At 40.6% G+C, this 22,043-nt stretch overlaps 1 protein-coding gene across 1 annotated transcript in view; it reads right to left on the bottom strand.

Annotated features, from left to right (window-relative positions):
* The window catches only part of tbc1d1 (TBC1 (tre-2/USP6, BUB2, cdc16) domain family, member 1), a 96,412-nt gene that overhangs the window by 56,978 nt on the left and 17,391 nt on the right, over window positions 1–22,043 (bottom strand). Inside the window, exons 2-8 of the mRNA XM_007889098.2 lie at window positions 13,579–14,124; window positions 9,744–9,833; window positions 7,718–7,822; window positions 5,936–6,062; window positions 5,134–5,225; window positions 2,341–2,451; window positions 296–433 (exon numbers count right to left, since the gene is read on the bottom strand). Of these exons, the coding sequence (XP_007887289.1) occupies window positions 296–433; window positions 2,341–2,451; window positions 5,134–5,225; window positions 5,936–6,062; window positions 7,718–7,822; window positions 9,744–9,833; window positions 13,579–14,124 (1,209 nt within the window). The remainder of the gene's footprint in view (window positions 1–295; window positions 434–2,340; window positions 2,452–5,133; window positions 5,226–5,935; window positions 6,063–7,717; window positions 7,823–9,743; window positions 9,834–13,578; window positions 14,125–22,043) is intronic.

The following is a 22,043-nucleotide window of genomic DNA, read 5'->3' as shown; positions in this document are numbered from 1 at the left end:
TATAGCGCTTTTCACATCTTCTTGACGTCTCAAAGCGCTTCACAGAACAGACTGTAAAGTGAATTGACCGTATATTTGTGGGCGAAATGCGGCAGCCAATTGTGCACAGCAGTGTCCCACAAACAGTCATGGACTGAAAATGACCAATTTATTATTGGTTTTTTTTTTGGAGTAAGGAAACTTGCCCAAGGTTTGTCCCTGCCTGGAATTGAACTCAGGTGTCTTGCTTGCAAGGCGAGTGTTCTAACCACTGAGCTACAGGACTCCAGGTTGTCAGAGAGAAACGAATACTCACCCTTGATAAAATATTCTCCAGCGATTCAGTGAAGGATTTTTTAGCTCTGATTTTAAAATGGTCCAATCTAAAGCGGCCAGAGAGAGAAAGACTCTGTTGTTCATTCAGGGTTGAATTCTGAGTCGGATTTTGAGAAGTCTAAATAGGAAAACAAAAAAGCATAACTTTGATGGCAGGCAAAAACAGGACACAGTTGAAGAGTCACAATGGGGTAACATTTGCAGTATTTCTTAAATATGCTGAGGAATACTACAAATTTTAGCCAAATGCCTTTTCCTGACAAATTCTTTCACTCAATACAGCATGATGTTCATTACAGGAGGCTCGATCTAAGCTGCAGAGAAATTAGAATCACTGGTTTCTAATTTACAGAATGCATTGTGAGAAAATGTTCTGCACAGAAGGCATCCCGTGGAATCTGTGCCACTCTTAATTGTTTGTCTAAATTGCTTCTAAAAAATTTAAATGATACTGGAAATTCACAAATAAGGTCAGTAAATGCACTAAGCCATTTTGACCACATTAGTGAGTGATGACTTAAAGATACAAACAGTACAACACATACATGTGTTTATTTCCATCATACCCATATGTCCTGTGCATTAGTGCTTAAATAAACTATTGAAACCATTTGCACTTGCATTACTCCTTCAGAGGCCTGAAATATCTGCAGTTTCAAATCAGAATTGGGTTGTTTTCTTTTTCCTCCCACGTTCATGGAAGCAACTCATGCTGCTGCATGATCCACTAATACAGTGCCTCATCCAGGGGGAATAGTCCTAAAATACTTCAGTGCGGTTTGCTATTTTGATTACACATCATGAAGGTGCTGCACACACTCTGGCCGACCTCTCCATTGATGAATAGCAGTTAGGAACATCGATCAGTGACCAACTGAACAGGACGTGAGGTGGCGGCCTAAAGGAGTTTCTATTACGATACAATATACTATAAATAGGGCTTCTGATTCAGTTTTAACCAATAACCCCCATTAAATACTCCTTATACAAAAAAAATGAAATCTGTACGTGTCCAATGAACCCTAGAAGTAGTTCCTCAATTCAAGTTGATTTCTCATCCCTTTCCTGCGACGTCCCTGATCCTTGGCTTGAGTGGTGGCAAATTCCTGCATTTCTATAGAAGGTACTGTAGACTTACAATACATATTGTGGCAGGAACAACTTCTACCAGAATTAGCGAACATCTGCAGTTCTGTAATTCTGGTTGAGTAACCCATATACACCTGAAAAATACACCTTCAGAACCAAGTGCCTCTAGTGCTACAAATCAGTTGTTATATAATGAAACTATGGAAAGGCTTAAAAGAAAAAGAAATTAGGGGATTGATGTTCTGGATGAATTTATAGGGGCATTGGTGCAATCTGGTGTTAGCATATAAATTTAGAATGGTAAAAGTGTTGTAAATAATATAGGTCTAGTGCCAGGGAATGTTACATGTATTAAATGCTAAACCAGGGGTTCAATAACAAGGATGCAAAGCTTAAAAGCAAAATCCATGAAAAACACCCATTTTTGGACATCTACATAGATGGTCCGAATATTTCTAAAACAATTAACCCTGAAAATCAGAAACTCTAACTATAATGTGCAAATGGAAGTGATTGGAAAAAACGTCCACATTAGCAAGTTGACCACTTTAGTGGGTGTCTCTGAGGTGACCTTTCTTATAAATCCCACCTTGCAGCTTTTCTCCACATCCCTGAATGTTTTTACATTAAGAAATATGGGGAACAATAGAATGGTTCCCCTTTTAAACAATTCTATTGAATCAGCTTCAATAGCCACCTGACAATGTTGTCTCTGGGTTGTTTATGCAAACCACAAATTAAACCCCCTATGAATCCTCAGCAGCTTATGTCAAACATTATGTAATGAACATCATGCTGTAATAAATGAAAGAATTGATCAAATGTGTTACACTACACAAATAATACTGCTATTTTTCATTTTAGAACAATTCCACCACAAAAAAAGACAATATATTTGTACAAAGCAATAATCGAATGCAAGGAGCATTTTTTGACCTGCTTTGCATCTCCATTGTGGTTGTGCAGTTTCTGTTGCTCCTCATACAGCTGTCTCAGCATCGATAGAACTAGCTCGTTTTCTTCTTGTTCATTTTTTGGCTTCATTTTCTGTAAGCGAGCATTTGTTTAGAGGTTAAACACTTGGAGTGCACGCTCCGAAATCCCCAAGCGCTGACTCTTACCAATGTGTACCAAACTTCTCTCCAGAATTTGATAAGTGGGGTGCATCACTCTAAGGAGAAAGTGCTCACTTTGCTGGCCAAAAAAGCAGATCAGACCAGGATCAAAGAGGCATGTGCCGATGGGGAAACATCGTTTGAAAAGACACAAACATTCATATAAAAACCAAGTTGGAAATTAGCTCATCTAATTGGGCAAATCATGCAGTCTTTCCAAGGATCTGTTATTACTAGCCCATCTTAAATCAGCAAACAGTGCACCAGGGAGTAAACACAGAAGTCCCAGATCTGCGTTGCTCAATGCCACACAATGCCTTGGTGTATTTTCCTACGAAGCATGCCCCTTTACCTGATTTGGCAATTTTTGTTTATGATTCTGCTCCCGAAGCTACACAGTAACCAGTAGGTGAGGGAAGGAATTAAGAGCTTCTCGGCTGAGAGATGACATGCCCATCACAGGGAGATTTGAGTTGAGCCAAGATTATATGGCATCTCAATCTGCAAACCAAACCAGGAACAAAGTATTGTTGGTATTACTGGTTGATTTAGAAAAGGTGGAGGCCACTTAACCCATTACATCTATTCCATCATGTATAGGACCAAGGCAGATATTTTATTCGCATTTCCCTGCATTTTCCCTATTACCCTTACTTCTCAAGTATCTATTTTCTTTTAAACACCTTAGTTGATTCCTTCGTCAATGTACTTCTGAGCACATTTTTACAGCACTGTTTTCTGATCTAATTTCTGACCTACTCAGTTCTAAGCTCGATTTTCTAGCATGTTCACAAATTGATGGGACTTCAAGAGGTAGACAAGTTACTAGGGCTTTGATTCTTACCACTTTGGTTCTAATAATTTTTTGCCAGCCGGCACACCAATGATTATACGGTTCCTAACTGGACAAATCGATGGAATCAGCTCATTAGTGCTTAAATGAAAACATATAATTTCAGATCCCAAATGTCTTAATCTCAAGAGAAGTTTTGTTTTGGTCTTAATCTCTCAATAGGGAGAGAACATCCAGTGCAGAACTCTGCCGTCCTCAATCATTTGCAGTATTTTCTTTATATCAGATGCAATGTAACCAAATATCCCATAGGTGGCAGCAGTGAATCCACTTCACAAGATTCCTGTCATTTAGTTCTACATAAGTCAACAACAACAACTGTTTGTATAGCGCCTTTTACGTCAGGTAAGATTTCCCAAGACATGGACAATCAGGATTCGGATCAGGAAGGGTGGAGTACAGGAAGGGTAGGGGTTGGAGGGTCACCAAAGGCACAGTCGATCTTTCTAAATATTTTATAAGGAATGATTTGTTTTGTCAACCTATGGCCAAATACTGTATTTGGAAGGAAACAATCCTGAAACAAATTACAAGCACCAATACGTGACTAACATGGAAAGGTGGTATTTGACCTGATTGGACAGTTCATATTTTGAGTTTGTGATCAGAATTGTTAATACAAACTAGATTAATTGGGACATCCTCCCGATCTGAAAGGCACTATACAAATGTAATTTTGTACACTATATTATTCTCTTGCTTGATGCAAATCAAACTGTGTAGCTTACAGTATGATTGCCCACATATCTGTCCCTACCCAATACTGGACATTAAAACATTTTTTTATTGGTTGGTCAAATACACAAAGGACAGCAATTTTAAATCTTAGATTAAGATTGAAAGACTCTGCACTATTTGTCCTTTTTACCAATTCACATTTGACTTATGTAAACCTGCATACAAATACCAGAGAAGCCTGAAATCTAACTATAGTATTTACTGCAGATGAAAAACCGTGACTTAAAAGCAGTCGGAAAGTTAGGCAATGTATCAATTGGTTCTTTGTGAATAAAAACTGAACACATTTTTAAGTCAAGCAATACAATTTCACATCCTACTAAAATCACTTATCCTACCCTTGAAAGGCATTTTATGTTTTTCCAACTTCAAGACAGAAAACAAACTAATGTCTTCAGAGTTTGAACATGCACAATATTTAAAAAAAAATGCAAAATCCAAAGATATGAGAATATTGAATGAATTATACCTATCCGTGCCTAATTAGTAATTTTCACAAACTGGATTCTAACACTAATTGTGTCTTCTAGTTGTGAATATTGAAACCTATCTATTTAGTGAGATTGTTTCCTCTCTGCACCTTTCTGAAATCACAATTCACTAAGATTAGACAGCTTTCAATATTCACAAATGGAAGTCGCAATAAGTACTTTGACACCAGTTTGTAAATATGGCAAATGAGGTCCAGTTGTGAACCAAATTCAAGTTGAGAGCTCTTCCATCACTCCCGATTAATTGTTACCAAAAATGGGCCTTGAACAGAAAGTGAATTTTTCCTTTTTGTAGGCTCTGAACAGTCTCCTGCTTGGCTACAATGAAAAATGCCTAAGGTGACAAAGCAGCGTATACTAATTTTGTTTTTTATTGTTAGAACTATAGTTTCGACTACACTTGTAGTTTACTGATTGAAATTCCGGTTATAAGAAGTAAAATCATAATTTGCATACTGCCTCTCTTCATCTTAACAAGGACTAATTTGACCAAAATTCTATTACTTTGGTCTAAAAGCTTTTATTTCGTTACCTGAACATCTTCGAATATTGAGGCTTGATCCGGGTTGCTAAAAGTTGACAAATGTTTCTGAATTTCCAATTTTGCCTTTGAAGGGGAGAAACCTTGTGAAACGAGAAAAAGAAGGAGTACTTAACAGATGGAAGTACATTGTCTGAACTTAATTCAACTTCGATTTACAAATGAATTAGTTTGTGGGGTGAAGGGGGGTATAAAAAGGATTGAGGCATCATTAGTCACTCTGCAGCATCTGTATAATGATCTCTAGTTATTACGATCCCTCCAGTTACAGCAAACTCAACATTGAGACCCATTTTTTTTTCCTACTGACAGTTACCCCGATACAGCCCAACTCATCAAAAATCTCCTGTATCCACAGATTAAATCCATCTGTATTGCAAATGTGTTCAATCAGGCAGATCCAACTTCAACTTTTTTGGGGGTGGAATGGGAGGGAAAGCATGAGAGATAACCAAAGTTCGATGTTGTAGTTGATTCACAGGAGGCTGCAGGGTGTATATTGTACATTAAAATCACAATAACTTGATCACTTAACCCACGACTGTTTGTGCGACATTGGCTGCCGCGTTTTGCGCACAAGCTATACAGTCACTCCACTTTACAGTATATTCTGTAAAACGCTTTGAGACATCCCGCAAACGTGATAAGGTGCTGTATCAAATGCAAGGATTAGTATTATTATTATTATCATCCTCATTTAGTAATCAAGATCAGTTTGGATGAAGATGTACCGCCTGTCCTATGTTCATGTCAGGACGACAAATGTAAAACAGAGCTGGCTTTTAATCCTTACCTTCTATCCTTTCACAGAGCTTGTGAAGGCAGTTCATTGGGCAGCTCTCACATAGTTGGATCCTGACGTTTTGATGGATTGCCGCTGCAGTGAATGCTTGCCTCAGGGTCAGCATGATGTCATCGACCTGCCAAAAGAACAGTTTGTTGGATTTCAATGTAAAACTGAGCAGAACCCCCCCAAGATCTTCCTCAGTGGGTGCGGGGTAGGTCTAAACTATGCAACTTTGCATTGATTCGAGTAACTGGGAGAAAGAAAAACATTTCAAATCAGAATAGCCCACATTTCTATTTTTAATTTGACTATTAGAAGACGGAGGTCCCTGCTGAGACACATAACATTTGCCTCTTTCTTCCCTCTCGCCACACACCCCCCCACACACCCATACACTAGCCGCTGACTTTCATGATCAACCATTCCCCAGTCAAGAATGACCACATGTCAGCTGCAGAAGCTAAACAATACTTGCCGCACTCTGGGTCACGCAGGTTGGTTCACTGACAGTGGCAGGAGGCAGCGGTTGGTAAGGAAACGGTGGACAAGAAGACCCACTTGCCTTCCCCTCAGCTCAGGCTTCCTGACACACACACGCAGGTCTTGGTGCAGATGAAATCATCCACTGGGACAGATGCGGCCTGGAGGAGGCCTATTGGACCACCGTGGCTTAGACTATGTGATTCCAAGTGCTGACATGGGGCTTGAACCCACAACCTTGACGTAGAGGTCAGAGTGCTACCACTGAGCTAGGCTCACACTATTCCAATTAAGAAATACTGCAAATTAGACCTCAGAATGTAATGGAAGGTCACAGAAAATTACCAGACAACAATACTGGAGAAGCCTAGGTGTTTCCTTCCTTAACACACTTGTGAAACTCAACCCGTTTCAACAAGTCGCTTGAATGTTCAATTGTTACAACATTGCAACAGCCTCTTATCATAAACTCATTGCTTCCAGTTAGCCACAATTGTCATGACCTCAGGACTGAAACCCACAGCATATACTGTGCAGCTGTTTGCACAAAGAAAAACTGAATGTTAGAAACCCACAGCAGATAAGGCAAAATTGGAAAAATAAGTTAATGTTTTGGGTACATCTTTAAAAGCCGGCCATGTGAAAGGTTCAAAACTAAAACATAATATTGTCTAAAATGTGTACAATTTGCATGTACTTATATTTATGACCCGGTATACAGTATAACTAGTTTAATATTCAATATGAATACATGGAAGAGCTGCAGAACCATTAAACTTCATTAACCACTGAACCACTTTACAAATCAAGTACAGTGAAGCTTCATACTGAAGAATACATCAACAACAACTCGCATTTATCATGTTCTTCACGTGGGCAGTGTCTCGGAGACCTTATAACTCACACAGACAACCCAGCCTGTAGTAACAATGTCTGGTACAAGACTGTAAGGAATTTATTTATAATCACACGCAATGCATGTTGTTGCACCACTGAAATACCACAGTGGGCAGCACCAGAATGGGATTTAATCACACCGCAACATTCAAGACTGAAAAAGACTAATGAGGTCCATGAGTAACTCAAAGTGAATAAAGAATTCTATGCAATTCTTTCAATTAAATAGCTATTCAATTCCCTTTTCAATGTGGTCATGTAGTCTATCTCAACATTGCCAGCTGTTTAATCTTCAATTGTACTTGAAAATTTAAAGAAAAACAATGGGACTGATATTCCTAGACTGTTTGGATTTGGCAATTTTCGCTTATCCTTGACGCCTCAACATATCCTGTTTGGCATTTTACTTACCAAGGCCTCATTTGTACATTGGAACACATAACAGACAAAATGGCAGCTCCCAGTGTCTGGATTCTCCCTGCAGATAAATCCAAAGTGATCCACGTGCTTAATTCCCTGTGGAGAGGAGGAAGGATTCAGTTGCACTGATTACATTAATCCTGTATAGTTTGTCATAATTTTCTATTAAAGAAATGATCGTCTAAGCAGCTGGCGCTGAGTAAACTTGGTACGCAGCATTGGAAATGGACCTAGAGAACTCCAGGGACCGAGTGCGCATTCCATTCCAATACTCTGGGAATTCCCACATTTAGTGGGATTCATGAAACTCTGTTTGGTTTGGATAATAAAAGTTGTTCACAGGATTTTACTGTAAAGTGTAGTGACTATGTATTTTGTAGACAACAGTGGAAGCCAAATTTGCGCACAGAAATGTTCCACAAACAGCCATGAAATGAATGACTTATTTAATCTGGGGAATTGTTAACAAGGTCACTGGAAGTAACACTTTTAATTGTGCCATGGGATCTTTGACGTCCACCTAATGACAGGATCACAGGGCAGACAGAAGAAGCAAGGTTACTGTACAATCTAGGACATAAATCAAACCTTCACAAGATTTTAGACTACAATTTTGTGGTATAATTTATGCATTACTACAAATGACCCTTTGCTTGTCCATTATAAATAATCATACAGTCATAACTGTACCAAATATTTGAAGTCATACATTTGATGCAAATTATTTTAAACTTCGACCAGAAAATTACTCTGGAAGCTAAGGAGAATGAATTTAGGCAATAATAAGTAGCTCCTCAAATCATCAGTATTCACATCACAGTCTTGTTAACAGCCAGTTAACATGAATCATCTACATATGAATATTGTTTCACTGACTCTTGAATTGTGAAATTTTATACCCAACATAAAGAGGAAATTCCAGTGCTCAATTAATTGTGAAGCAAACTACAACCCCAAGGCTACAAGTGACATTACTGGACAATAGCATATTTTGTAAAACCAGATTTCACGTACATCATTCACACATTGTCTTGCTGAGTGCCCACAAGGAACATATTGATTAGATTCTTATTCACGGGAGATCAAATAAACCAGATATGGACAATGAAATGCGTTGCTGACTGAAGTCAAATACGTGACTAGTTGCCATTTAATTTGTGGTTGCTGCGTTCATGGAGACATTTCATGGTTAATTAAGTCAGTTTTACATTACGATGGTCAATTATTAACGATTATCACAGATTTGAAATTAACTATTCTGCTTTTGTCATGTGAATGGCTCCGGTCTGATCCACATCCCTAACATCGATGGCCGGGCTTTCAGCCTCTCGGCCCCGAAGCTCTGAAACTCTATTCCCCAGTGCCTTCGCCGCCTCCTCCCTTTCCTCCTTCAAGGCCGGTCTCAAGACCTTTCTCTTCAACCGTGCCTTCAGCTCCCCTCTCGACTCTCTACCCCCTCCTCGCTCCCTCCCTTCCCTCCCCAGTTCCCCCCCTGCTCGGGTCCCGACCCAACTGTCCAGCGCCTTGGGACATTGTCCCGATGTGAAAGGCGCTCTATAAATGCAATCTTGTTGTTGTTGAATACAAACTTCAGACGCACCATGATAAACTTCCTTTGGTGCCTTGAATAAAGGTCCATCTCAATACTTCAGTTTGAATGATCCAAGAGGCCTTGCCTTACTTTGTACAGTATAAAAATAAACTTCTCCAATGTTGATATAAGACATCTCAGGCTCTTCTTGGAATCAAAATCATTTTCACATCCAGAAAACACAAGTTAGGGTTTCTGCTCCTAATCACGGATTAAAGACTATTGGTGTGTGGCTGTCTGGAGAGGATCTGGCTCAGCTGTGATTCTGTATATATTTATACAAAAACACATTCAATACAATATAGTATAAGAGTGTTTCAAAAAACATTCAGAAAAACAAAAAGCATAAAGTAATGTTGGCTCTGGCCCTGGATTCAGCATTTAGAGGTAGGTGAGGAAAGCAACAAAAAGTATCTTTATACTAACCTGAGAACAGAAGGAGATTTCTTTGAAGCTTTTCTCAATTGCCACCTTCTTTGTGTCAGGACTTATGAGGTAAATTTCCGACTGACCAATCTAAACAGGAAAATAAATAGAAATGAGAGAACGAAAACACATCTTGTGAAGCTGTGGCAGTTCCAAAACCACAGCAGGGATGAATTTGGGAATTTATTTCCCTCTGACAGCAATACTGTGGCACAGCAACATCACATCTACCACCGTGCTTAGATTAAGAGATGAGCTCAATTCAATAGGCTTTGACTAAGGATAGACTTTTGAGTTTAGAATGACTGCCATGTTGGACGGACTATTTTGCATAATCAAATCTAGAAAAATCTTGAATATTAATTGACAAAAACCTGTGATTTTGGCATTTCGCTAAAGAGCTTAATTTCTTGCCAAAAGAAATCCCAAGTTCAGAAAAACTGCATGTGCTCTCTTGATGACTCAGCATGTTTATTCAGTGAGTAACTGAGCCAGAGACTATTAATTCAAGGCTCGATCCCTGGTCTGTGCTGAGTCAGCCTTCGCTGGCAACAGTGGTGTTCCAATTAACCCTAGTGTCCTGGGTTTTGGAAAGAGAAAGAAGGTGAGAAAATTCAGTTGAGATTCCTGCTCTTAATACTATTCAGAGACCCTTGCTACAGTTGCACATGTGGATATCAGGCAGGATCGATCAAATTCACACTGAGCAATACAACTCAAATTCTGTGGTGCACTTAGAGGGCACACAGATTTCGTACAACCATTGCTTGTTGGTCATCAATAAGCAAGATTCCCAAGAGCAATTAAATCACATCCCAGTAAAAGAAAAAAATTATTTGGTCGAGAAGACAAAGTGAGACTATTTCTTGCATTAGCGAAATGCCAAAATGACAGGTTTTTGTCAATTAATATTCAAGATTTTTCACATTGGGAGGCTGTCACAAAATGCTTCACAGGATTTACTGTACAGTGCAGTGTAATAATAATAATCCTTGCATTTGATGTAGCGCCTTATCACGTTTTTGAGACATCTCAAAGGGTTTCACAGAAATATACTGTAAAGTGAATTGATTGTATATGTTGTGGGCGAAATGCGGCAGCTAATTGCATACAGCAGTGTCCCACAAACAGTCATGGACTGAGTGAGCAAGTTATTATATTTTTTTGAAGAAATTATTACCCCTGAAAAAGCGATCCGCCAATCGATAACAATTGGGTTCCTATTACTGCTAGGTAAACCGAGGCGTGTGAAGTAAGAAAAACTGTCCAAACATTCCCCCTGCTGGGAATCAAACCCAGGACTCTTGCTTGCGAGGCAAGCGCTCTAACCAGTGAGCTAGAGGGCTGCATGTATTTTGTAGGCGAGCACCAGTCCCAATTAGGACACCGCATTGTTGTGGAAACAGGCATGAATTGAATGAATTCTCTTTTTGAATAGTGCGATGGGATCTTTAACATCCACAAAATAGTCAATTCAGTTTACAGTATACTCTGTGAAGTGCTTTGAGACGTCTCGAAGATGTGATAAGGCGCCATATCAATTTCAATAATATTGATAATTATTGTTATTATCCACCTGTACAGGCAGACAAGATCTTGGTTTAGTGTCTCATCGGAAGGACAGCACCAACAACAAAGCAGGGTTCCCCAAGTACTGTATCAGAGTATCAGCCTAAAAATTAAGTTCAAAGTTGACATGGGGGCTTGAAATCACAAACTTGTGATTCAGAACAGAAGAATGCTAAAAACTCAGCCAGGCTGACACCGTGGATGAGGAAACTAAAAATGATGCCGAGATGTTCAGTCAAGAAAGCAGGATTAGATAATTCAGTTGGTTTTACACATTACTAAGTTTCAAGATTTAATTGTTGGTTCAAAGTTATGCGGTCTTAAGTATCAAGGGTCCTCCAGACACTAATTGGCCATTGGTACACCGTTGATTCTATCCAGAATAAATATTCCGCCTTTTATAATTTCCCAACACATCATAAACTCGCCCTTCAAACACATTCTTTTATTTGTCTTCCTGTTGTATTTAATTTGGACCAATCAAAGCATTAGGAGAAGTGGTTAAATAAATTGATCACTCACTTCACCGCCGTGGGTCATTCTGTGCACCAGTTGGCTGCAGCATTTCACTACGCTTTACAGAAATTATCTGTGAAGCACTTCGAAACAGTTTTATAGGAGCTATATGAAATTCCTGCATCAAATGCAAGGATTATTATATTTATATTATTGTTATAAAACCAATAAAGTAATCTAATCTGTGCCACTGGAAATCAATAATAAGCAAACACAAAGGTTTATTTTTTTTCTTTGACTCACTCAATGAAACTGCTCTAATTAAGTACTGAAGTTAGTGTTGACATTTTGTTTAAAAAACAGACTATTCGTGTAAATTAAATGCATTTGTAAATGGAAAAATAGCACAACATCTTGTTTTGGCAAAAAAGCATTAAAATCTCAGCAGCCACAACTTCGATGGCTAAGGCACTACCTCAGTGATCACCAAAGTACACTGTATATTAGACGAGATTGATATCCGTGGCTGGGAACATATGCAGTATTGAAGGAATAGACTGTACGCAATGCTGTACAGAGCAGAAAAAAAGTCAGCAGTTCAGATTTCAAATGATTCATATACTCCGTTCCACCTTTGACTGACTAGCATACTCAGCCAACACTCTCTGGACAGGAATAGAACTATTATCTTCTGGACATGTGAAGGATTCCACAGGTAAGAGATCATCCCAGTTCCCAGAATAGAATTGCATGATCTTGCTCATTAACTTATTCATATGGCAATAATTAGATTGAAAAGCTGGATGCTTATCCTACTACAAAAATAGTGATGTATCTGCTGTGGTACAATGAATCCCTTTCAGACAGGAGCAGCAAGCACAGATTCCAGTCAAGAGGCAGCTGTGATAATAGTTTTATCTCATTGCTCCCTCCCCATTGTACTGCACAAGCGCAAAGGTCTGCATGTAATGCATCTATTTCTCTGTAAACACATGGCAATTTGAAGCAAACAGAGGTCATTTTGATTGAACTTCACTTTGGGGCCTGTTCACAGAAGGCATAGCCTTTACTTTCATCACAAACAAAAGTGTAAAACTTAGCTGTGTTTCCATATTGGACTGATTCACAAATAATAATAATAATCCTTGCACTTGATATAGCGCTTTTTACATCGGGAGGATGTCCCAAAGCGCTTCACAGAATACACTGTAAAGTGAATTGACTGTATATTTGTGGGCGAAATGCAGCAACCAATTGTGCACAGCAATGTCCCACAAACAGTCAGTGGATTGGGTGACCAAATTATTATTGTTTCTTTTCTTGAGGGATTATGATCAGGCATGCGGAATAAGGAAACTTGCCCAAGGTTTTTTCTCTGCTGGGAATCGAACCCAGGTCTCTCACTTGTGATGCGAGTGCTCTAGCGTCCACCAGATAGGCAACATCCTCAACTGCCACCAGATAGGCAGCAAGAGCAGTCCACATTGCCTCATCTCAACTCTTTACGTGTCTCAAACAGCCAAGTTGTAAAAGGGAAAAATGATTAGACCAAACATCCTATAGTCTTCCAAAAGTGTACAAGCATTACACTTTCCTCAATCATATTTCTAGTTTAACTGCCCATAAACCATCAATGCAAAATGTGGCCAACATCTAAACTCAAAGGCTTATAATGCACACAGTAAGACTAGAGGAGATTATTCCACCAAGGAACTGGTTGGCTGACTTGCTACTAAAGTGATGTTAGCATGTTGTTTGAGGTCAGGATTCAGCATAATAAGCAAAAATAAACAAACCAGATGAACATTACCGTGAACAGCATGGTCCTATTGGCCTTCATGTCTGTGGGTTGCACCATGTCGGAGGCACTGCTGTGTCTCCAGAGATCCAGTGAACCACCGCTGTCCTGCTCACTGCAGTTTGAGTTGCTGCTCCCATCACACAAGTCCCATCTCTGCAGAAGACTTTGTGACTGTGCAGTGCAAGGTACATGCTGGCCACCCAGCTTGGTGACAGCTTTGTTGCTCTTTTCTCCCTTGGCTGTTGTTGGTACCACGCACCCAGGCAGTTTAGAGTTTGAGAGCAGTGAATGTCCAGCGCTCAGCCCCCCGGTTCCTTTCTGCTCAGCTGACTCTTTGCTTTCCTTGTCGTCGCTTGTTCGGAGGTGGTTAAATTTTTCAATACACTCATCGATCAGGGCTGGCGGAGCCTTCTTGTGAGCCACGGTCACCCTGCCACAGAACAGCACTTCATACTTCTGTGAGAAAGCATCATCCAACTCGTGGGCCGGTCTCTGAGCCTCTTCCTGACGGGCGATCTTACCAGCTTGACGGATCGTACTGATGATTTCAGGTACCTGAAAAACGAGAGGGTCAGAATAGATAGTCACACTTCAAGGTGACAGGAGGTTACCCACTTCCGTAAGACCCAGTCAGCACAGAAACTGATCACACAGCACAGCAAGTCTTCACACGTACACAATAAACTTTCCAGCTAAATGGTACATGTTCATGTCTGGTTTCAATGTAAACATTCTCCTCATAGCTTGAAGGATATAAAAGCAATAGAAAAGGTGCAATGAATATTTACGAGAATATTACTGGTCACAAATTTTATTTTAAAAAAGAGGTTTGAAATTAAAAATGCTTTATACACAGGGTGGAATTTCTGGTACAAACCATTATTAAAGAAGCAAAAGAGAAAAGAAAAAAGTGTGTGGATTACTGAACAGAGATCAGAATCTAGGTTAGTTGCAACTCATCATTGCTGTGCCATATCCCAAATAGAACTGGAGTATTGGAATTACGTGAACAGCTTTAGACTGAAAACAATGTCAGGAACTAGGTAAGTTGTGTGCTATTGGGCTATTTCTAAACCTATTAGTCATCTGCATACATTTCTTCTCGCTCTCCCAAATAGTATTTATAAAGATTAAGGAAACTTTGATTCATATGTTTTGTGAAATTATTACAGAAAAACAAGAATAACTTTTCGAAAATGGAGTGATGTGCCTCTCTCTAACCATCATATTTGAAAAATATGTGCCACTTCAATATTTGTGCTGTGAAAGGGAATGTTCACAAGTGTAAACTGAACTTGGCATATTACAAACAAAGCCCACTGCATCGGAATGAGATTATAGTGTGAAGAGGCAAGGTTTCCATCATACAGAACAGGAAGATAGAAGGCTTGCTTTAAGAGGAGACTAGCTTCAGGCCTTTTCCACAATGATGTCAAACTCATCTGGATTCACTTACTGAAAAATGAAAGGTTCATCACTCCTGTCAAAACAGTACCTTTTCAAAAGCAACAATTCTTCTCAGACGAATCATAGAATAGGATTGATTAATTAAAAAATTCATTTTTTAAGAGCTGGCAGGTACAGAAACTGTCCTTTTCAGATGGGAAAGGAACTAATATTTGCCCCTCTGTAACTAACTAACTGACTGTTTCTAAGAATTCATGACCTGTAAACTTTCTTCAATCAGAGTTGTTAGAATGCCTTCACAAAAATAAGAGCAACGTGACACCAGTTAGCCTTCTCTCATTCCACCCATTGTGCACAAGAAGCACCAGTGAGCATTCAGAGCATTCAATCTTTCACTACGCAATAAAGAGAAACATTAAAAATAGTCTTGTGAGCTTAGTGAATAAGTATACTGCACATTATTACATTAAGCAATACAAAATAGAGGTGCTGAATAACTTCCTTCTGCAGTACTAAAATAAATCAAATCCTTTGCTTGTACTATAATAGCATCTCACTGAACTGAGCACGCACCGGTGTAATGGGCATGAAAATAGACTGCTGACATCTGATCATGTTATTCAAGCATTATGAGAGACGTCTATTACAACCTGCCAGTACATGATTCTGGAATCTGCGGATAAGATGTATTATTGCTCTGTTTTTAACCTGTTTTTGGACAAAATGCCCAGCCCGGATTCATTTGTATTCTTACCCGCTTTATATATGTTGCTTAATTTGTACAACAATCCAGTTAATTGGGACAAAATGCCATCCTGATCACTACTAAAGGTACTCACTTGCACCTTCTGTGTCATAAGCTGCTCCGGGATTGATTTTGGAGGAATCAAACTGTGATTGACAGTGGATTCCAACCATTCACAAGTAGATTTGGGCTGTCAATCGCTGAAGAGGTGGAGGATGAGGAAGAACAAGGGGGGGAATGGTTGGAGTCAAATTGTGATTGATTGACAGCTGGAGCTGCTCATCAATGGCTGGACCCATCCATTCATAAGTTGCTCCAAGGCTGTCAATCACCTTGCATTTGATATAGTGCCTTATCACATCTTCGAGACATCTCAAAGCACTTCACAGTAAAGTGAAATTACTGTAAAGTGAATTGACTGTATATTTTGTGGGCAAAACACAGCAGCCAATTGCACACAGTAGTGCTCCACAAACAGTTATGGATTAAATAAACAAATTATTTATTTTTGAAGGGATTACCACCCCCAGAAAAGTGATCCACCAAACAATTAACAAACGGGTTCCTACTTACTGCTAGGTAAATAGAGGTGTGTGGAGTAAGGAAACTTGCCTAATGTTTTGTGCAGCCAGGGAATCGAACCCGGGTCCACTTGTTTGCGAAACGAGTGCTCGAAACAATATGCTATAGGACTCCACATTTAAAACAAACGCTTCACTTTTGAACAGTTTGTTCAGCCAGGTCTCAGACATGCAGAAACACATCACCATGGTCAAGACTATCCAAATCAGACAGAGTTCCATGTATGTCACCTACATTTAATTTTCCCCATGTCTGGAATGGAAAGCCTACTCTCCCTGGAGGGAATAACCTTGTTTACCCAATTCTGGAGAGGATGAGGCATAGATTGTTGCAAACCAAGGTTCGGATCCCGCAGAGTGTGGATTGGGGATACTCTGGAGTTTAACCAGCAATCAACAATTTGCCATTCAGAGCACCGTTGAGCAAGCCTCCCGCTGCTTGACCAGTTCGATTAACAGGAGCTTAGAGGAGAAAATAAATCCCTTCTCCAGTGACCCATTCACCTCTCAAAATCTTGACAACTGTATGGATGCATTACACAAGATTAATGGTACCTTCTCCCATTGCATTGAGTAGAATTACTGGCAGGCAGGCAAAACAGCAACAACCTGATTTATATATCACTCCTCACGCAGGGTAGCGTGCCAGAGTAAAATAATCTAAACATCAGAAGCATGAAATATCACAACAACGTGCATTTATGTAGCACCCTTCATGCCAGACGGCATCTCGGAGTGCTCAACAGTGGCAGAGCCTGATACCTCGTCTTAAATTGAATGTGCAAAATTTTCATCTTAGGTTGCAAATTTTTTGCCTATAGATCATGGAATTATCTTACTGCCTGGTAGAATTTCATACCTCTTAATGCACAGGATGGTAATTTGTACAGAATTTTTGTTTTTTCTCCCAAAGAGGAACCTACTTGGCAAAATTCTGTCCACGTAGTTTATGATTAACAGAAGCCAGAAATTGAGATGTCAGCTAAGGCCATAAGTCCTGACGTAGAGCTCAAACACACAATCTTCTGACTAAGTGCTAACAACCTGAACAACTATATGCTGTTTTGGTCATTTAATCTTAGCAGAGATATTATTGCTCTTGAGAAATTGAGTGGAGGGCTTTAAAAGTGATGATGAGGATCTTAAACACGATCCTTTGGGGTTGGGGATCCTGGGAGAGTGTACTGGGCAGAATGGAGGGGATAGGCTCAAGGAGCTTAGTGCAGGAGAGGTCACAAGCTACAGAGTTCTGAATAATGTGCAGTTTGTGGAGGGAAGAGTTAGGAAGTCTGGAGAGAAGGGAGTTGGCCTTGTCAAGCCTGGACGTGATGAAAGCATGAATAAGGGTCTCAGCGGCACAAGGGGAGGGATTGGAGATTGGGAACCAAAAAGAGGATGCACTTGCTAGGTCTAACCGTTCATTAAAATGTCTCACTTGATCTTCCCCTCCCAAATTTTTATCCCCCCCTACTACAAACTGTTTAAATTAAGCATCTCATCACTCCTGCAAGTTATGCACAAAGGCTCAGATACACAATAATGTACAATGGAACAAGATGTAATGCAAGGGAAGAAGCCTAACCACATTTGGATTCTCTTACTGCAATTTTAGTCTTCCAGGTACAATGTGCAATTCACTGGTCAAGAGGCCGGGGACAACAGTTTACAATGGGTGAACAGATCTTAAATGTAATAAAGGAAGCTTTTTCGTCCATATTAAAAGAAATAAAGTTAATGCAATCCAGCTGCTACCACTGTTAGAAAATCCAAATAAGAGACACTCGCTCAAATGGATTGTATTAGTTCTTTAATACTCAGAATCCCAATGGGTTAATACACTCAGTTAATTGCCCGCAGGCACGGCCACCGTCCCAACTATTTACGAGTTACGGTCGTACCGTACTCCTAATTTCTGCAAGTACCATGGCCACCGTCCCAACTGTTTACTAGTTACGGTCGTACCGGACTCATAAACACGTCAACTGCCGAGTGTATTAATTCAGAGTATCCCGCCGAATCCCAAGTTGTTAGAAAATAAAATCAGCCAAATCTGTAAGGAAATAACGCTAATTCCTTTAACCAGATAGCTGACTGTTTTATTATTATTCGTTCGTTATTCCCCAATATCCCGATGGGTCAGACCAAAGGCCGGTACAATCAACAGATCTTATAACAGAACAATACCACCGTAGATATCTCGAGTTCAACACTGTGTCTTTACAGCACACAAGCTTGATTCTTCATGCTTTCAGTCTTCTTGCTTACAGCTTTCAATCTTCCATCTGATATTCTCAGTCTTAGTGTTTCTAGCTCTGTCTTCCATCTCCCGTATCCTTGTCTCCGCAACCCGGGATGGCTCCATCTCCAGTACCCTCGTCTCCGCAGCCCGGGATGGCCCCATCTCCCGTACCCTTGTCTCCGCGACCCGGGATGGCCCCATCTCCCGTACCCTCGTCTCCGCGACCCGGGATGGCCCCATCTCACGTACCCTTGTCTCCGTGACCCGGGATGGTCCCGTACACAAAGTTATCGGAACTCTTTACCGATGTTCGTCCAATCATGGTGCGGACATTAGATCACCTGTCAAAATCATGCACGTGAACACCTCATGGGGTGTACGTGCCTCACACACATACACATTGTCCTTAAGACCCCTGTTATCTGATGCTTGTTATTTTGTAAGGTGGGATCATTAGTACATTCCTTTTAAGTGACTGGTTATTTCTTATCAGTATCCCGGGATGGTACCAAGGCCCTCTAGTTTAAGCAACTTGATCATTAGTTGCTATTCTTGAGGGTTGCCTTCTGTCGCTTTTGAGTGTTAATCATGAGTGTCAGTCCAGTTGACCCCACACTTAACTTAACTCATTCGCAACATCTATTATGATTCTAACATTATACAAAAAGTGTAAATTCTAACACCACTGTGTGGCATTCAAGCCACTGAATACCTTGCACACACTCTGTCTTCAGCTGCAGACGTTTATGCTTCAATTCCCCTTGGAGCTAAGCTGCAATGAGCTGTTTAAACCACTGACTCACACAGTGCCGTCAAAAGACAAATCTGAACACCATGACCTTAGACAGAATAACCTGCAAGTCCTAGTTTATTTGGAATGGGTCACAACCATATCAAATCACAATGAAAATGACATTCATTCTGAGTTAGTACAGTGAAAGTCCTGTGCTAGCAAAGTATGCAATACATTAGTTTGAATTAAAACTGCAATACAGTATTAATATTAGTGGCTAACGGGAAGAAAACAAATAGTGGGGATAAACGGGTCCTTCTCAGATTGGTGGGATGTGACTAGTGGAGTGCCACAAGGATCAGTGCTTGGGTCTCAACTATTTACAATCTACATCAATGCTCTAGACGAGGATATCGAACTTAATATATCCAAATTTGCGGATGACACTAAACTAGGAGGTAGAGTAAACAGCAAGGATGACATTAAAAAATGCAACAAGATATAGATAGGGTAGGTGAGTGGGCAAATAAGTGGCAGATGAAGTATAATGTAGGGAAGTGTGAAGTCATCCACCTAGGTGGCAAAAACAGTAAGAGCAGTTTATTTTTTAGAAGGGGAGAGACTAGATAGTGGTAGCGTTCAGAAGGACTTGGGTGTTCGTGTACACCAGTCACAAAAAGTTAATTTGCAGGTACAGTAAACAATTAGGAAGGCTAATGGTATGTTGGCATTTGTTACAAAAGGGTTAGAATATAAGAGTAGGGAAGTCTTGCTGCAACTGTACAGGGCCCTGGTGAGACCGCATCCAGAGTATTGTGTGCAGTTTTGGTCTCCTTATTTAAGAAAGGATGTACTCGCCTTGGAGGGGGAACAACTTAGATTCACTAGGTTGGTACCTGGGGTGAGGGGGTTGAGTTATGAGGATAGGTTGAGTAATTTATTCTCTAAAATATAGAAGAATGAGAGATGATCTTATAGAAACCTATACGATTATGAAGGGGCACGACAGAATAGATAGCGGGAGACTTTTTCCCCTGGTTGGAGAAACTATAACCAGGGGTCACAGTCTTAAAATTAGGGGTAAGCCCTTTTGCACTGAGTTGAGGAAAAACTTCTTCACTCAGAGGATAGTGAATTTATGGAATTCTTTACCCCAAAGGGCTGTAGATGCTCAGTCCTTGAACATATTCAAGACTGAGATTGATAGATTTCTTGTGGATAAACGGATTAAGGGATATGGGGATAAGGCGGGTAGGTGGAATTAGAATAGATCAGCCATGATCTTATTGAATGGCGGGGCAGGGTTGAGGGTCCGAATGGCCTATTCCTGCTCCTAATTCTTATGTTCACTGGGTGCTATTGTGTGTTAAACAACAACCTTTGATCTCAGACCTAGCCGGGTTCAAATCAGCAGAACTTTAAAGTCTGATGGCTCAGAGTTACAAAGCATGTTTGGGGAAATCCTATTTTCCAGTCACAACACGGCCATAGAATACAAAAAAGCCCACAACCTGAATTGCCAAGCAAGTAAATGCAGACATCCATTTAATGTCTGAAGCTCACCTACACAAATCCTTATTGCAATTTGTGATTTTAGTCTTAACTAGTGAAACACTATCAGTAGAGAGGCCTCCTCCACCACAATGCCAACTCATTTCCACCACAAAAGACAACTCATTTCCACCACACAATGCCAACTCATTTCCACCACACAACTCATTTCTCTCACTAACTATTTTTTCTCTCTGTCTGATTATCTGTGCCTCTCAAACTCACCCCTACCCCCACCCCATTCTCTCTCTTTGACAGATGGGAGCTAAGTGTCTGAAGCATAACTGAAACTCATCACAATGTTTGAGCATCTTGAATCCAAACTCCTGACAGTTCTAAGTATGCACTGAGAATATTCCTTTGTCTGGAATGGAGCACATGTGCATGGTCTTTGCAGAGGAGGAATACTCCGCAAAATATTAAATGCAGGTTGGCAAGAGAGTCAAGTCTTTTGATCGCAGAATGTGTGCTGGGGTACTGTTAAGACTTTAACCAGCTGAAACCAAACAAACATTGGACACTTTGTGACAAGCTTCTTCAACAAGGACCATCATACCCATCCTCACTCTCTCCGTGACCAGGGCTCCCTCTATCTCATTGTCCTCCTGGAGCTTTCTGCTGCCTTTGACACAGTTGACCACGCCATTCTCCTCCACTGCCTCTCCCTCCTCATCCGCCTCAGTAGGACCGCACTAGCATGGTTCCAGTCCTACCTGATCCAGTGGCATCACTTCATCTCCGCAAATAGTTTTTCCTCCCACCCCGTCACATGCGGTGAACCCCAAGGCTCCATCCTTGATTCCTTCTCTGTGATGTCATCCACTGACGTGGGATCAACTCCCACACATAAGCGGACACCCAAATATACTTCTCTTCCAGCTGTGACCCCCAGGTTCATCCATCTTTTAATCCATTTACTTGTCAGACATCAAGGCCTGGATGGTGAACTTACTGGGTGGGGGTGCAGAGATGTTTGTGGGACAACAACAACAACTTGGATTTATATAGCACTCTCCACGCCGGACGGCGTCTCAGAGTGCTCTACAGTAACGGATCCCGGGACCGAGCCAGGGGGAGGGGGGGGAGGTGACAAAGGCTCGGTCAAAAAGAAAGATCTTCAGCAGAGACCTGAAAATGGGAAGGGAGGGAGCGAGACGAATGGAGTGAGGAAGGCAGTTCCAGAGCCTCGGGGCATAGTGGCTGAAGGCACCGGCCGCC

The sequence above is a fragment of the Callorhinchus milii genome, unplaced genomic scaffold (genome assembly GCF_018977255.1).
Source record: "Callorhinchus milii isolate IMCB2004 unplaced genomic scaffold, IMCB_Cmil_1.0 Scaffold1, whole genome shotgun sequence".
Taxonomy (NCBI): Eukaryota; Metazoa; Chordata; class Chondrichthyes; order Chimaeriformes; family Callorhinchidae; genus Callorhinchus; species Callorhinchus milii.
The sequence above is the reverse complement of the archived record's forward strand: the minus strand, read 5'-3'. Positions and strand labels throughout refer to the sequence as shown.